Genomic DNA, 18293 nt, shown 5'->3' on the forward strand with positions numbered 1-18293 from the left:
CAACGCTGTTCCCTCCCCCAATTCCCCAACAAAATTAAAAAAAAAAAGACAATGGCATGCCTTCCCCTCATGCATGAAGTTAAAAGTTCCAAAATCTACCTTCAGATGTACCCCAAAACATTCAAAATGGCATCTATACAAGGTTTCCAGTATAGCAATGTCTGTACCAGCAAATGACTGGAAACAATGAAGTGCCACTAATATGGAACTGGCGAAACAAAATGATACACCTAAGCTTGGAATACTATAACACATAGGCAGGTGTACACAAAAGGGAGAGTGAGAATGCTAGATTTTGACATGAAAAGATCATTAAGGTATGAGTGAAGTTTAAAAAGCAAGATGCACACTGAATGCCCAAGATGTGAACACTCTGTAGGAGGCCATGGGGAATAAAATAATCAAAAACACTATTATTATATAACCACTTTGTACAGTTCTTATCATTTATCCAATATGCTTACATACACATGAACCCATGTAATCCTTGCAGTAATCGTTACCTCTACTTTAACAATAAGGACAACTGACTCTCATCAAGAACTTCTCCATGGCCATCTGGCCTGTAGGGAGCAGTCCTATAGCTACAGAGGTTTAGGAGATGATGTGGATGAAATCCAAGGAGGAGAGCACAGCCTGGTTGTGGTGGCAACAGCTCTGGTTCCAGGAGCAGTGCAGCCCCTGCAGCTGTGTGACTGTGGCCAAGACTTCATCTCGCTCAGGCTGTTTCCTCCACTGCAAAGTGGGAATAATGGTCCCTGCCTCGTAAGTTTTTTGAGAGAATTAAATAAAATGCATTTAAAGTAGTGAGTGAGCTGGAAAAACAGTCAGTATTCAATATCATGCTAGCTGCTATTATTACTGTGGTGCTCCCTGTCTCTTTGGGATGGCAATTAAATAGGCTAAAGTGCCCTCACGGAGACAAGCTCCACGAAAACCCCTGGATGGGACACACACTCATGAGGTCCTGGCAGAGAATCTCTTCTGTGAGGCTGAATCCCCCTGGAGCAGGGTCTGTGCTGACTCAACTGTCGCTGCCCTGCTGTGGTGCACATACAAAAATGCACTGGCGAGGGCCGGCCGAGTGGCGCAATAGTTGAGAGCTGGCTTGGGACGCCAGAAGGCCCCGGTTCGGATCCTGCATGTGAGGGCCAGTGACACTGTCCTCTACAGCTAAGATGCTGAACAACAGCTCAACCTGGAGCTGGGCTGCTGTGAGTTGCCGGCGACGGCGTAGGCTGCAGCTCCTGTGGCGGTGGATTGCCGTGGGCTACCGTGTGTGGCCAGCAGCCAGCGAGAGCGGCCAGCAGCTGCAGTGAGCGGCCATCCAGAAGCCGGCGACTGATGTGCCTCGCCCGGGAAGAGCGCAATGATGGTGCCAACTTGGGCCAGTGAAGCAACGTCCTCCACAACTAGAGTGAAGAACAAAAGGACAGCAACTTGTCTGTTCCCCTTCCCCCAATTCCCCAGCACTGTTCCCATCCCCCAATTCCCCAATAAAAATCTTTAAAAAAACAAACCAAAAAAAAAACAAACCCAGAAGAAAATGCACCATTATAATATTAACAGTATTATCTCTGAGCGATTTAAATTTTCTTTTTTGGTTTTTCAATTTTTTGCAAGGAATGTCACTATTAGAATATAAAAAAAAATAATAATAAGTTAAAGACATTGAGTCTAAATGTAAAACCTTCCTAAAAGGTATGAACAACAACAACAACAACAAAAAACGTCCAATAGAAGCGACTCCTACAATGGAAACGGCTCCTGTTGATGACTGTCGGCCATCTCCCTCCTGGGCTGGGTGCTGTGGAGCTGTCGGAGGTGCTGAGCAGCATCCACAAGGTGGGAGAGCAAATAAAGTCAATTTCAAAGACAGAAAGGGAGGCGGAGGAGCATGATTCCTGGTGGTCCAGAAACAATGGCAGAGCTGAGGCCTAACTGGAGAAGGAGCCAGCCAAGCCAAGACCTGCAGGAAGGGCCTTCCGGGCACAAGCAGAAAAAGGGTGGAGGCCGAGGGACGAAGAGCTGGGCAGAGACCTTCCTGGCTGAGGCTTCTGAGTGCCAACGGGGCAGGGCAGCTGGGGCAGGTACCCTCAAGTGCAAAACTGAACTCCAAAGTGTCTGCAGTCATTTATTGTTCAATCTGTTTTCCAAGTAACCCATCTCGGCACAGGAAAGAATAACATCTGTTAAATACTTCTAACTCAATGGAAATAAAATACATAAAATCAAAAAGAAGAGTGATTTGTAAGCATTTTACTAAAATAGTAATTACTTGTCTCTGAAAACCAGAACAAGAAAATAGAGAGTTTAATAGTGAAAGCTATTTGCTGACTTAGGGCAACTGAAAGCCAATGCTAACCAAAAACCGTTTTCCACATGAAAACATTCCTTTTAATATTTCTTGCCCTACAGCTCTACTCATTAAAAAAAGAAAAGAGAAAAAAGATTACTGCTCAAAAATCTCAGCAAAAGGTGCCAGGACTGAACTAGATGGGCTCCAGCAATGTGACTGTAAAGCAAAGGTCTTCCCCAAGTAGCCTGCAGAGTCGCACAGCTTCTACCAGGAGTGCCCAGCCCTAACTGTGCAAACCTGAGAAGCCTTTGGAAATTCAGGTTCCACCCCACAACAGGCCAATTAAAACAAAACCTGGGGTGGGGGTGGGGGCATGCCCTGGTACAAACTGCTCTGAAAGTATCTGGAATCTCTGCTCTGGAAACCACAGTGCAAAACAGCCTGGACTCGAAGCAAGAGCCCTGGACTGATGAAAGATAACACTTCCTAAGCTATGCAAACCCATGAAAGGGGGTTAAAATAGCAACTTGGTCAACTTCTTAGGGTGGTTACAGGATTAAAGTATCTAGTCCCTGGAAAGTGGCTCTTATGGAACCTGTCACATAGCAGGTGCTCAATAAACCGCCACTGTTATCCAGGTCAGTGACACAACTGAGGCGTGGGGGTAGCAAGAAAGGCTTTCATGAACAGTCACCCTACCCGCTTCTCATTCAGAGCTTTACTTAAACACAATTCCACCAGGCTTAGGGGTCTTCTCCTAGAGCAGAGCAAATAACAGGCAGACAATTTAAGGGAGGGGGAGGGGAAGCCTAAAAGAATCACGGTTGCTGGAGAAAGGCAGGATGTCAGCAGTAAGGAGCCACAAGTGACAGCAAGGGGACATAAAGAAGCATATTTAAAAGCAGAAGTTTAAAAGGCACAGCCACGTGGGAACAGACAACCCAACCCTACACTCTGATGGCAACACTGAATATAAAAACAACACATTCAGGAAGACAATCCCTCCCCCCTTCAAAGAAACTTAAATTATATGACCGTGTAATATCAAAAGTGGTTAACAGTGAAAAGAAGTTCAGGTGCAGAGGCCCAGTTACTCCTCCACACGCAAGTCCAGGTGACGTTTCATCCATGGACATCACCATCCCAAAGGACAGCAGGTACGGCACTCGTGTAGGTTACTTTTACCTCCAGGACTTTTGACATTAAGTGCACATTATTTACAATATTGTCATTGTGCATATTTTGGCCAGAAGTATGTTTAAATATTGGGTTTTTCTTTGAGAAACTGGATCAATGTCCAATCATAAGTAAACTGTGTTATAATGACCCTTTTGGTTTCCGATATAATATTCAACTGCCTGAAATGAACCATTCAGAGCAGTTAGCACATTAAAATGGTTACTTCACGATCCTCGCTGGGTACTAGCCACACTATAAGTTCATGTAGGCTCCCAGGAGGGGAAGCCCAGGCAATGAAATAAGCTAGAAATGAGCGGGAAGCACCAAAGGTCCAGAAAGTGTCAGCAAAACAGGCTCTTGGGTTTTATTTCTATTGAGTGAGTCTTGACTGGGCACCCATTATGAACAAGGCAAAGCTGCTCAGAGCATCAGAGACCAAGTCTCTTTTATGGCTGGTCATGCATAGAAAGATCAGGCCAGGAAGGGCTCAACCAACAGGAACAGAAAACATTTCTGGTCAAGAAATTGAAGGTTTACCTCCTCCAGCAGACATCACCAGACCCTGCATCCAACAGCTAAATGGTATTTGCTCGATGAATTCCACAACTACAAGTAAAATAGAGCCCAAACCTGCCTTTCACACTTCTCCTGCCAAGTTCATCTACACATCAGATTCTCCCTTCAGCTATTTAGCAGCTACTAAGTGCCAGAACATTTAAATCCCATCTCACTTGCATTCTTCAAACGACCCTCTAATTCCAAGGCTCCAGGCCAGCTCATTTCTCCTCCTCTGCACAGAGCCTTATTCTTTATAATGAAAAATGTCATAGTGTAAAGCCCTCCTTCACAGCGACACTTCATTCGTAGAACACATGGCCCATATTCACCATAACACTTGGATTATAAAAAGCAGGTGGTTCTACTTTCAACAATGGCTGAATGGTCGGATCAATCTTCATGCAGATTCCCATAAAATCTGGACAAAATATAAAAAACAATAAACTGAACACAACCAAAAGCAGGCAGAAACTAGAGGGAGGTGTACCCTTAGAAAGAGCGGTTTGCACCAGGTGAGTTTCATGTCCTGCAGGCCCAGTCCCCATCAGAAAAAGAACAGCTGAAGTTCAGACAGAACCCCGGTCTCACTAACTGAAAACACTAACTGAAAAAACCAGAGATCAGGCTTCTGGGAGACCATAGCGGCTGGACAGTGAAGGGGATGCCCCGGAAGGCCGCGCCTCAAAAGGGGAGCACCACACTCTCCATCCACATCTCCTAGTGAGCCCTGGACTAGGCATGCACGGGGCAGGCCGAAAGAAGCCATGCTAAGACCAAACAACCGAACAGAGACTGTAGGTGCTGACCAGCACAGGGAAAAGAATTCCCGAGTCTGAGTCCAGCCAAATTTACTGCCTGCTAAACACACAAAACAACATCAATACTCTTCAGGAGGACAGAACGAAATCCAGAGTTTCCACAGTGTCTCATTCACAATGTTAAGAAGCAATCCATAATTACTAGACATGTAAACAAACAAAAACATGACCCGTACAAAGAGAAAAAGGAGACGGAGCACAAGATGAGTCAGTCATATGCTGCAATCAGAGGACGCAGTGCTGAGCCGCTGTTAGGAGGCTCGAGAGCACAAAGGAAAATGCGCTCACGACGTACAAACCGGAAAGATATCTCAGGAGGGAAACGATTTAAAAATGAAACTTCAGGAAGCAACCAAGAAGTCCTTCAGTAGGTGAACGGATAATAAACTGCATGTCCAGACAATGGAATATTATTCAGCATCAAAAAGAAATGAGCTGTCAGGCCATGACAAGCCATGGAGAAACCTTAAATGCATACTGCTAAATGAAAGGCGCCAATGTAAAAGGTTTCATGCGTATGATTCCAACTACATGACATTCCGAAAAGACAACACTACAGTGACACTAAAAAGATCAGTGGTTGCCAGGGGTGAGGGCAGAATGAATAAGCAGCGCACAGAGGATTTTAAAGACAATGAAAATACTCTGTATGATGCCATGATGGTGGACATATGTCCTCATACATGTGTCCAAACCCATGGAATATACAACACCAAGAGTGGGCCCTAACGTAAATTGTGGACTTTGGGTGATTTTAATGTTCAATGTTTGTGTGAACCTAAAACTGCTTTCAAAAAAAAGTCTTAATATAATTTTTTAAAAATTGAAATTCTAAAATAAAAAAATGCTTTTTCTGAACTAAAAAATTCACTGGATGAGCTTAACAGCAGTATGAAATTAACAGAAGACAGTACATTTCAAGACAGGTCAACAGAAAGTGTCCAACCTGAAAAACAAAAAGGTTTGAAAAAAAAATGAACAAAGCTTCTGGGACCTGTGGAACAATATAATATCAAAAGGTTTAACATCCCTGCAGTTGGGAGTCTCAGAAAGAGATACTGAGACCGGAAAAAAAAAAAAAAGGAAAAATTATGGCTGAAATTTCCCCAAATTTGATAGCAAACATAAATTTACAGATCCATTAAGTTCAGAGAACACCAAACAAGATAAATTCAAGAAAACAACACTTGGGACACATCATAGTCAAGCTGCTCCAACATGAAAACACAGAGATAATCTTGAAAGCAGCCCGAGAAAAACAGCAGAACAGCAAAATGAATGATGGCCAGAAGACAGTATCTCAGCTTCTTTAAACACCAAAAGAAAAGAAACTGTCAACAAAGACTCCTACATCCAGTGAAAAGACCCTTTAGCCATATAAGCAAAGAAAAACATTTTTGGATAAAAGAAAACTAAAAGAATTTCTTGCCAGCAGACAGACCCACATTCTAAAAAGCACTTAAGAACAGTTTTCCAGGCCGAAGGTGTATAGTAACAAACTGGTTCTTCGGTAAGGAATGGAAAGCATCAGCAACGGTAAATATGTGGGTAAACACAATAGACTATATTTGCATTTTTAAAAAATGCATTCATATTAAAGCAAACAATGATATTGTATTGTGGGGTTTATAGCATATGTACAAGTGACACACATGAACCACAACATGAAGGACAGACAAGGTAAACGGTTCCAATACAAGTGCAAGATTCTTACATTTTAGGTGAAGCCGCACAGTATTAATTCCATCAAGACAGACTGAAAAGTTAAGAATATATACTGTAATCCCTAGACCGCTAAAAATAATGCAACAAGGCAAGCCAATAGCTAAGATGGAATTCTAGGACTCCACTTCAATGAAGTTCTAGAATAGGCAAAACTAATCAATGGTGGGAAAAAACTAGCACAGAAAAAAAAGAAAAAAGGCAGGGGTGGGAGGGGGGTTTGGGGGTGAAGGTGGGAATTGACCAAAAAAATGGCATGAGGCTATTTCCGGGGTAATAGGAATGTTCTGTATCTTGACAGGGGTTTGGTTACACAGGTTTCTGCATTTATCAAAACTCAAATAAAACACTTAAAATGTGTGCATTTCACAAAATCTAAATTTTACCTTCAAATTTAAAAAAAAGTGTATATATTAAGCTTAGAACTGAAGATTATCAACTGAAGGTTAATGAATGAATAAAAATGAATACTGGGGGTGGGGGTGGCGGGGAGGGGAATTATAAGGACAGTAGATTCCAAACAAGAAGTCAGCAGCTGGACTAGTAGTGGAGGCTGGGCTCTGGCAGTTCCAACAAAAGCTGTGAATGACGTCATGCTTCCTACTTCTACAAGTTACACAGAATTCAGGCCTCCCTTTTTCTTCTCATTTCATATTCTTCAGGTTTTTTCCTCTCACTCGTGATGATGTAGGAAAAAAAAAATTAACATAATTTTGGCTTCACATAATAAAAATAGCCACTTAACAAACGTCACCTTTGGCAAATTACTTATACTTAACCTTTCTATGTCTGTTTTCTCACTGCTAAAATGGGAACAAAAATAGAACCCAACTCACTGAAGTTGTTATGAGGATTAAATAAATACATTGGAAGTACAGAGAACAGTGCCTTGCACATAGTAAATATTTGAAATGTTATCGCTGGCATCATTCCCTCTTTTGACTACCTGTTTTTAACTTTGTCTCTTTATTAGTAACTCTGAAAGAAAAAAATTACAACTGGTAAATTAGCCTCCCCTATATAAATATTAACAGTTTACTGATTCATAAGCCTCATACCTAGTCTTTAAAATAAAGAAAAAAATCCCACACAAATAAATTTTCTCAGAAATACGCACTTTGCAACAGTATCCATACAAGGAAACACTCTATTAGGCAGCTGGAGTGGGAAGAAGAATCCATCCTCCCACTGGCAATGCATAAGTTCCAAACAGTAGTAGTCTAATTAATTTCATTGTCCGGGTAGAGTACACACACTGCACAGCGCTTCCCACACAACTTCAATACTCAGTATGCTCAAAGTATCTCATCAGTTTTATTAACTTTATTATAGCTAGGATGTTAGCATTATTCCCAGGCTTTTACATCTTATTAAAATGCCCAAAAGAGATGGGAGAAGGGGATAGTTTCTCTTCCCCACAAATTAATTCTCTTCCTTTTTTCATTTTTTTCTAGTCAAGACTATACTATTTCTACAAATAGTTCCCACATATACATGTTTTAATTAGATTCATTGTGAATCAATAAGAAACCTGAGGATGTCTCTTTCTAGTAAATCTAGTGAAGCTTTTATGTAAGTCTCACATAATTAGGAAATAACTCTATAATGTTCCCTTCTTAGAATTAAGCTGATGTCACTGCTTAAAGTGTAAAAGAAATATAAACTAAACTTTAATTGGGATGATTAACAGTCATTCAATTTATTGCCATTCTATAGCACACTAAAATATCTAGGTTTACCATGATCTACAATTTTGTAAACACTGAAGGAACATAACCAAAACAGTATTCCTTTCAGAACTACACGCATTACTCGGAGGAGATGAACTAATCCTAATCCACATGTGCAGCTCCATAGGACACAGCCTACCAGAGCATCAGAGGACCGAACGCCCCTCCCCAGCTCTCCACGTGCTTCCATAAAACTCGGGTTTTGTCATGAGGTAATAGAAAGCCAAACTATCATAGTCAGAGAATGTCTCCCAATGAAAGCTTTTGTATGCCAACTTTTGAAAAATAAGAAAGAACACAGAGGTTAAAATTTACTAGCATCTACAGCTATGTAATGCGTAAGAGAAATAGCCATTAGATAAAGGCAATTAAGGAAGAGTATGAGTTGGTAACAAGTATCAGTAATAAGACCACAGGAAAGCAAAGCACTAAGGAAAAACTATGTTTTCACTAGGGTGGCCTTTCATAAACACCCAATACTTCCCTCCTACTAGGTGTTCACAGAAGCTCAGGACACAGCCCTATTGGGTGGCAGGGGCCACTGGGCTCTGGGATTAAAAGAGAAAGACAATCTCTGGCCTCTAGTAAATCAGTCTGGTGATGGAAAATTAAAGAAACCTATCATAATACAGTATGCTAAGGTCCAGGACAGAAGGAGGCAACAGAACTCTTGGTATGTGTGAGCCAAGAAGTGGGAGCTGGGCTGCCCCAGGTACCAGGTGTTCCTCCTTAGAAAATGGCATCTGCAAAGGCTCCGGGGAAAGAGAAAAAGCAGAGGACAGGAGGAACTGCAAGTACAGACAGAGTGAGTACAGGCAGGCTATGGAAAGGTCACAAAAGCCGTAGCATACCATGCTAAGAACTGTATGCCAAGGAATAAGAATCCTATAGGCATCTTACCAAGACCATTCCAGTGACACCATGGGAACGGTTGTTAGAGGCTGAGTGTGGGGCCAGGGAGAGTAGTTGTTAGAGCAGACTAGACTCGGGTCAAGGTCAGAAGTTGGGCATGTCACCGTGATTTCTGAAAAAAAAATTTAGGTGCCAAAAAGTTTCTGAATAATTGAATTAAACACAAAATAGAGCAACTATAAAGTTGCCTCTTGTTGACTTGAAACAATGACATCAGCTTAACTCTAAAAGCAGAGCATCACTTCACTTGCATTCCAGCACACATTCTTGACTCGGGGAGGAGTGGAGTTACATGAGGCTAGGGCTGTGCTTGTCCCCTGCAGGCTAATTTAATCTATTCCCTGGCTCCCTGGCAAATCGCCCCAAACCTAAGTCTGCCGACACAGAAGTGCGCCATATATTTGGCCATCATGCCAAGTGTGATGGGGAAAGGCTGAAGGAGAGGAAGAGAGAGGGACAGACAGATGGAGAACAGTGACCTGGGCTGTGGCTGTGTTGATGGGAAACAAATCTATAAGGATGTTTAGAACTTGGAAACAAGCTGGTTGGAGGGATAAGAAGGCAGGGAGATGATACGAAAGGCGGGGGCTTCTGGCTGAGGGGATGGGAGACAAGGGTGGAAGGGCGGTCCAGGATGGGAAGAGAGAAACTTGCTTTTGGGCAGATTGAGCTGCTTGGACCTCCAAGCTGGAGCTCAGGTCAAGTTGGGCATACAGATTTTGGGTTCATCAGAGAGTGGCAAAATCAAAGCTAAAAATGTCATGAATTAGAAAGTAAAATGCGAAAGGAAAGGAGTCTGAGGAATACCATCCTCAAAAGGGCAGGAAAGCAGAAGAGAAACTGGAAACTAGTACTCCCAGAATCAAAAGGAAAATCAGTGATGCCAGAGAACTAAAGGAGGCTCTCAGAGGGCTGCCCAGGCCACGCCGACACTCCTGTAAGCCAGCATCAGGGGGAGGCACCTCAGTAGTCATATGTTTTTAAGAAAACAAAAAACACCCTCTCCTGGGGATTCCACTGTGTGGGGAACCCACAGAACAAATGAGAGATTAAAAAAAAAAAAAGATAAGAACTGAAAAGTATCCAATGAAACTAATAAATAAGAAGTCGTCCAGATAAAAGCATCAATGAAACTAAATATAGTCTAGAAGTAAACCCAAATATTGGGTTGTTGAAAAAGTCATGACGCATTTTTGCAACGAAAAACATAGAAAAAATGTCATGACTTTTTCGACAACCCAATACATACAGGAAATGCAGCAAATAATAAAAGACATCATTTCAAATCTGGGAGGGAAAAGATGGATTATTCAACAAATGGCAGTGGGACAACTGGGGTTGTCATCTGGAAAATATAAAACTAGCTTTGTACCTTACACCAAATAAATTCCAGATGGGTCTGCTAAATGTAAAATGAGAAACCACACAAGTTCCATACCAGAAGAAACAACAGGGAATGTCTGTATAATGTATAATGCGTATGTGTAATAATACGTACAATGCGTAATGTATAATGCATTTCTAATAATGACTCAAAACCCAGAAGCTATACAAGCCTGAAAATATGGCATTATAGAAAAAAAAACTGCATGGGTTATATAAATGTCTAACCACTATGCTGTACACCTGAAACTAATATAAAATAATATTGGATGCCAACAGTAATTGGAAAAAAAATTTTTTTAATTTTAATTTTTAAAAACTACAAGCCAAAATCAAAAGGCAAGGGGAAAAAAAATTGAAAAACAAATATTTGCAACGTCTCCTAAAGACAAAAGGAGAATTTCCTTGAAACTTAAAGAGCTCCTAAAAAACAACAAGGATCAACAACTCAACAGAGATGGGCAAAGGGTATGGAGAGCTTGCCAAGAATAAATAAAATGGTTCACTTGAAAAAATGTTCAACCTTACTCAGAAGAGGACTGAAAAATAAAATGACCCAGAGCTGTGTTTCTCTTCTAACCTAATGGCAGCAATAGGGGTGGGCAGCCAACCAACTCCCCACACTAGCTGAGGTGTACAAACAGGCACCCACTTTGCTGTGGGAATCCCAAAAGGCGGAGCTCGGGAGTATCTAAAATAATTACAGAAGCACAGACCATCGGACCCTACACCAATCCCACTTCCAGGCTTCTAGTCTACAGACACACTACGGGAGTGTGAAAGGCCCTGCATGCTGTTTGTTGTGTGTAGATGACACATACATAATATGTCAGTGACACTGACTTGTTTGTAAGGTGGGACAAAATGTCCATCGAATGGGACTGAAGCAGCCCTGCGGACTGATAGGGAATGCTCATCAGGAAAGATGGCCAAGAGAAAGGGCAGACCTTGTGGGGAGTAAGACACCAGTTACCTATTTGTAAACAGAGTCTCTCTGGAAGTTTCTACAAGCAACAAAGAGGGGAACCGAGCTGGATGGCTGGAGAAAGGTTAAGAAACCTTGTGGGGTTTTTGTTTTATTTTATGTTCTTAATGTGGAATAAAAGGTATCAAAACCCAGGTAAAGAATAGACTGTTGCCCACACCTTAAAATGTCCTGTGTCTTTCTCTGATTGTGTGGGGGATGGGAGTGACTTTCATCAAATATCCTTTTGTATTTTCTCGATTCTTTACCTCTGACTATATTGTCTATTCATTTTTTTTTTAAGAGATTGAGTTCCCTTTAATAAAAATTATTTTAGTGGAAGGTGTCGGGGGCAAAAACCAGGTCCAGGAGGGTTAGGGATGTGCTGAACGTGAGGACCAGAAGGAGGCAGCACCATCAATTTCAGGTAGCCTGGCTGTAGACGCTATCACTGGGGGGGAGGGGTAGAGAACAGCATGTATGGAAGATTAGAGTCTTTTAAAAGAATATAAGTATATGTTTATACATGCACTAAATGTCAGAAGGATACACAGCAAACTGTTAAAAATGGACTATCCCTAGAAAGTAGGGATAGCAAGGTTTTTCTGTTGGGTGGTTGGGGAGAGGACCTGGTAATGAAGGGACAAAGAGAAGAGTGATTAATAGAGGAGGACAACATTAAAGGAAGGGTTTTATTGTTTAAAAGACAAATAAGAGCACCATGAAAGTATCTATGCACCAAGTGGAAAAATAGCGGAGGTCAAAGATTGGTGTGGGGGAGGTGGGAGGCCAGGAAATGGCAAAGTTCAGTCACCTAACAATGTCTTTGAGAAAACAGAGAGATGTGACCAAAACACAGACAGAGGGACAAGCCTTGGACAGAAAGGAAACCTCTGCCTCTGAAACGGGAGAAGAGAAACTAAGGATGGGTAGGGGTACAGATAAGATGTTGCAGGAGCTAGTGATTTTTCTATGAACCTGCAAAACATCCACCTAAAATCTCAAACATCCGACAGGCAGCCCTATTAGTGACAACACCCAAAGTGCTCCTCTCTGCTTTAGTGACACTGTCACAGTTCTCTTTAAGTCCTTTATGGACTCATTTTAAGTCCAGTCATACTTTATTATGCCCTAATCACATATTACAAACAGCTGTTAGACTATCAATGATATGAAAGATACTCTGTCTTGCCTCTGTCTTCTCTTCACTCTAAATAACTTCAGGCCTCTTAACCCAGAACAACAACAAAAACTGCTTAGGACTTAACCGATTTTATTAGCGCTTGATTACTGCTTTTCACTTTTGATACAAAATGCTTCTATAACATGTTAAGTCTCTCCATATAGAAAACATCAACAGAGACTGGAGAAAAACTACCTTGTTAAAACCAATTTCTAAAATGTATACGTCAAGGCTAAGGTCAAAAATCAGAAACCCCTCAATAATCTGTAAACTAATTAGTGAGCCTATGGCAACAGTTGTTACTTCAACTCAGGAAGGTAATTAGTGTCCTGAGTGGGGACTTCTCAAAAAGACAGAAACATCCAAAGGATCTAATCTAAATCTAATCCATCCAAGGCAAAAAAACTTAAGTGGAAACTTTTTTTCCTACACATAATAAAAAATTTTCTTTTGATTTACTAACAGTCTCTAAGGAGGTGGGCAGTTACCAATTTAACAACAACAAAACAAATGCATCAGCACCAGTGCCTTTGAAGTCGCAGCTCACGTGTTAATCTGCTGGAAAAAAATATATATAGATTAACCCAAAATGTCCTCAATCCAAAAGGAAGGTAAATGAAGGCTACGAGACTAAGGAAAAGAAGAGGTAAAATGAAGCCTAAGAAAATAAATACTGCCACATTACTCATTATACCCTAACGTAACATAAACCTTCTAGTTTCTACAGCTATACTCCAGAACACAATACACACCAAAACGCCAATGTTGTTGAGCTGACTAAAGCAAATATGAGCTAGTTCCTGTGAAAGTAAACAGTCTTCATGTAAAGTGAGGGCAATGGACAGCAATTAAAGCGCCACATAATCCAAGCCACTGGACAGCAGAACAGCAGCACTATTGCAGCTCCAGAAGATATGACTAGGTTTTCACGTCAATGAATAAACCACCACCAATAAAGCAATTAAAAACGCATCCCAGGATGTCTCAATTCCTCTGGCATGTACTTCACTATAAGAAGAGGACAGACTTTTCCACCTATAAAAGCTGCCCTCCAAACAATGGTTTAGGATATTTTCTCTATAATGCGATAAACAACTAAGTACTGTAAACCAAGACAGCTAGACTTAGAGACTTCATGGATTTTGTGGTTCATGGGCTGGGCCTTCTCAGCTGCCCAGAAGAGCAAGTGTTAAAGGTGGAGCCACAGTTCTGCCTTTAGGTGACAGTTATTCCTTTAACCCTTAGCAGTAACAACAGCTGCTCCAGACACAGTCCCTCCTTGTGGAACCTAGGCTGCTTTCAGCTGCAACAGACAAAGAATTCAGGGTTAAAGGAGAAACCAAAAGAAGCCAATTATACCTCACATGCTAACCACAGGACAAACTACCCAATGTTTCACCTCTGAACTGCAAAGATTTGCAACCGTTTACAAAAAGCAATGAAATAAAGCAAGCTATTACTTGCCTTCAGCAAAAAGTTATTAGCAGGTTTCGGTATACACAAACATATACCCAATTTGTGTATATCCGAACTGTCTATGGCGCTTTCCCTAGAGCACTCATGGTAGATGGTTCCATTTGGATATTCCAGAACTGTACCACAGAACACACACCCAAAGGATGACCACCACCTGCACAGGGCACTTTCAATTCAATTTCAGCACCCTGTTAAGGGGGGAAAAAAAAATTCAACCTCATGAAGTAGCTCCGTTTTGATCCCTACCACGAGGATTCTAAAACACAAGGTTGGGGGGGGGGGCACAATTCTCTAAGTATACTGAAAACCAATTAATTGTACACTTTAAAGGGGCAAATTTTGCGATATGTGGGTTAAACCTCAATGAAGCTGTTATTTTAAAAAGCACATACCATAGCACATTATCACTTGCATGAAGACTGAAAAGGATCAACTTTTCCCCCCAAACTATGGCTTTATATTTAAATAAAACGAAAAGAAAGAGGTAGTTAAGCCCAAACCAACCATTATCACTATTTCCCATCATGCCTTAAGGAACAGCACACCTACAGGACTTGTCAGCTACTGAGCAGAGGAAAGCTGCTGCAACCCACCACCAACTTTACCACTATGAAAGCTTGCCTTTCTGAAAGTAAACATGTCAGTTTTACATTCCTCACACTCTTAAACTTCTTCTACAAGTCCTCAGAGCAATAAGAACTTAAAAATAACACAACAAGGGTTTGGAGAAGCAAATGCAAATAATGCCTATATCAGAAAATACAGTTAAAAGAAGGATCATTTTAAATAGGATACAGAATGAAGTAGTCAACATCTTTGTCTTTACAAGATAAAAACAAAATCTCTAGGCTCAGCATTTAAAAGAAAATACAACAGCTTACAAAAGAAACAAACACAGCTTTAGTGGGGCTGCTTTCTCGGGATTACACTAAACGTTAGATTTGGAGAAGCTAAGGTGGCAAAATGCTTAAATGCTAGATCTCATCTGAGTTGCCTACTCCAAGTAACAGAAAGGTTTATCAATGTCAGGTCTTAATTTTAAAGCTGCAAAGGAACAAAAAGGTAAATGAATGTGACTGAAATTAGTTTAACAGTGACACAGGGCGTGTACGGAAAACTATAGATATTCCATGGTTGTTTTGAAATGTAGCGGCAGTGGCCCCAAGGTTACTCATTATAACCTCATTATCAAGGGTCAGGCAGGATTCTCCAATTTCTCAAGGACAAACAACAACAAAAATTGTCAGCTCCAACCAATATCAACTTAGAAAACTCGAACACTCTGAGACATAAACATTCCACTCCATAACAATGTGCCTCACTCAAGTTAGCATTCCTCTTTAAAAAGCCAGAGAGGACACAGTGGAGAAGGAAGCCCTCGCTGCACATCTGCTGGGCACTTCATATGTGACCTCATGTGACGCTCTGAACAAATCCATGAGGCCAAGTCCATGAAGCAGGTAACCTGCCCTCTACTCCAACGGGGAAACACCAAGAGGAGGGAGGACTCTGGCCAAGATCACATAGCTGGTCATTTTGGTGCCCAAGTTGGGGCTCTGGGGAGATTAGCCCCTTCATCTCGTCAAAGGGATTTCTGGCTTGACAGAAAGCCTCTCTTTGTAAATGATATTTTTGTTCCAGCTTTTAACTTGCTGCCCCGCCAAAACAATGATCACCATCTTCTACTTTTATAAAGTGATGCATCTGCACACACACAAAAGAACCCCTTTCAAGAGCTGAACTCGACTAGAGTCGCAGCCATGGACATTATCAGTGTGTCACATTTAACCTGAAGACTAACAGCACATTAAACTGATTTTGGGGGACTGAAATCCCGCTCGCATCCCAAAGTTTACTGAGCTCCCTACAGACAACCCATTCCCTGCTTTCCCTTTGTTGTAACTGGAATAACATTTTGCTGCCCAGTGTACAACATGGGTGGGAATGGGACACACACTTAAAAAGAAAACCACAGTCTCGGAGGTCTATGTCACCAAAAAAGATAGGACATAGTTTAAAACCAATGCAGGGACCACAACCACTTCTTAGAGGAAGACATTAAAGAAGAAAAGCCACAATCCAGGGTTGAAAGACAGCTGAAAACCACCACCAGTAAACCAGAGGTACCAAACTTTTAACTTAAAAGATCTTAGACACTGTCAAAGATCTTCAGCACTACTGGTCCTGACTGCAAATCCCTTGCTTCCCAAAGAAAGTCAGAGTGTAATCTAAATACAACACACTTGGTCAGAGAAAAATCTTTTTTCTCCTAGCACAATTTATTTTGGCATTGGGTCCTAGGGGACCGTTAAAAATAAGTTTGAGTCCCAAACACTTTGTTAACATAGTTTTGAAACATTTAGACAAAAGTTCACATTTCTAAGTGGATGACCACGATGCCCTTCCTGTTTAATTTGGAGACCAGAGATCTTTAACTTAACCTAGCATTCCTTAGGAGACCGGCTCCAACTGTGCCTGGGATTTGTTTGCACAAAGGAAGGCGGACCTTGAGAAATAACTGTTCCACATGCATTGAAGGCTCCAATCCTGTTTTTGTCTGTTACAATAGCCTGGCTCTTAAAACACACGTACGACATAAACACAGATACGCATATGCATTCAAAAATACACAGGCACATATACTCACATATATGCGTACGCATTCATCAGTACGTACACTCACAAGCACACGAATACATGTATACTTGCGCGCGCACACATGAACGCACACACGTGCACACGCCGCGACCCCCCCCCACCTCTCCAGCGGAGACACCCGCCCACTCAGGGGAAAAAGACACCCCGGCCTGGGGCGCCCCACAACACCCTCAAATATCTGCAAAGGTTCTAGCGCCTTCTCATCGCCACATCATAACGGCTTCCTTTTCTGGTAATAAACACCAGATTTGGCAAAATCAAGGCGACACAATGTGTAACTGTCATTTGTCACCCAAGAACTCTATTAAGGGGACAAAGACCTTACGGCGCTTCCTGATAAGATAAAAAGACCGCGACCTCTGACCGTGTAGGGGCGACTCATCCGTGTAGGGGCGCCACAAGCGCGGCCCTCCCCCGCGAGGCGGCGGGTGCGACCGTCCCCAAGGGCGAGGGATGGGCGAGTTGAGGTGGGGGCAGGAGCTTGGGGTGAGGCGAGGTTGGGGTACAGGGTGGAGGCTTGGGACACAGACTCAAGTGCGGAGTGGAAGCTTGGGGTGAGAGATTGGGGTTGCCAGGTGGAAGGCTGGGGTAAAGGAAGGAGTTTGGGGTTCGGGTGGGGGGGGGTTGAAGTGAAGACTTAATGTGCGGGTGGAGATTTGGGACTCCACGTAAAAGCTTGGGGGGGCGAGTGGGGTTTTGAGGTCCAGGGTGGAGGACTGGGTGTCGATGGGGTTTGGGGGAGCGGGTTGGAAGCTTGGGGTGCGGGTGGAGGCGCCAGACCCACCTCCTACATGGCTACGCACCTTGTGGCAAGCTGGGCAGGTGGGCAGCACACTCTTGCCCCCGTGGCCGCCGCTGCCGCCGCCGCTCAGGCTGCTCTGGATCTGCGTGAGCTCCTGGCGCAGCACCTGCTTCTGGTGGAAGCTGAAGGCCGGGTGGTTGGAGGCCATGGTGAAGAGCAGCAGGAACTCATCGCCCGTGCGGCCCTCGTTGAGCTGCAGCCCGTAGTTGTGGATGATGGAGTCGATGTGCGTGAGCGTGCGGTACAGCACGCCCGCCGCCTCGCGCTGCTCGGAGCCCAGCAGCGCCAGCGACACGAGCAGCTTGCTGCGCACCACCTCGTCCGTCAGGTTGGTGAGGCTGCCCAGGTCCGCCGGGTTGTTGGCCTTGATCTCTGAATCGCGCAGCGAGTGGTAGTCCTTGCGTGCCAGGTCCTCGAGGCACGAGCCGAGGAAGCGCAGCTCGAGGGGGATGCACAGGTCCAGCAGGCCGCACAGGAACTCCACGCGCTGCGGCGACGGCAGCTCCGAGAACCAGCGGTACACGCTGTCCCTCTGCAGCGGGCAGCGCTTCTCCACCATGCTGCCGCCCGCGCCGCGCCGCCGCCCGGGGCCGAGGGCCGCCGCCCGGG

At 43.1% G+C, this 18293-nt stretch overlaps 1 protein-coding gene and 1 long non-coding RNA gene across 2 annotated transcripts in view; one reads left to right on the forward strand and one right to left on the reverse strand.

Moving 5' to 3' along the window:
- Positions 1-18281, reverse strand: part of ZCCHC14 (zinc finger CCHC-type containing 14) — a 71372-nt gene extending 53091 nt beyond the window's left edge. The window contains exon 1 of the mRNA XM_019635069.1: positions 17686-18281. Within this exon, the coding sequence (XP_019490614.1) occupies positions 17686-18243 (558 nt within the window). The 5' untranslated portion in view covers positions 18244-18281. The remainder of the gene's footprint in view (positions 1-17685) is intronic.
- LOC109378810 (uncharacterized) overlaps positions 17934-18293 on the forward strand; it is a 55365-nt gene continuing 55005 nt past the window's right edge. The window contains exon 1 of the long non-coding RNA XR_002123071.1: positions 17934-18012. This is a non-coding gene — a long non-coding RNA (uncharacterized LOC109378810). The remainder of the gene's footprint in view (positions 18013-18293) is intronic.

This window comes from Hipposideros armiger, unplaced genomic scaffold (assembly GCF_001890085.2).
Source record: "Hipposideros armiger isolate ML-2016 unplaced genomic scaffold, ASM189008v1 scaffold_19, whole genome shotgun sequence".
Taxonomy (NCBI): Eukaryota; Metazoa; Chordata; class Mammalia; order Chiroptera; family Hipposideridae; genus Hipposideros; species Hipposideros armiger.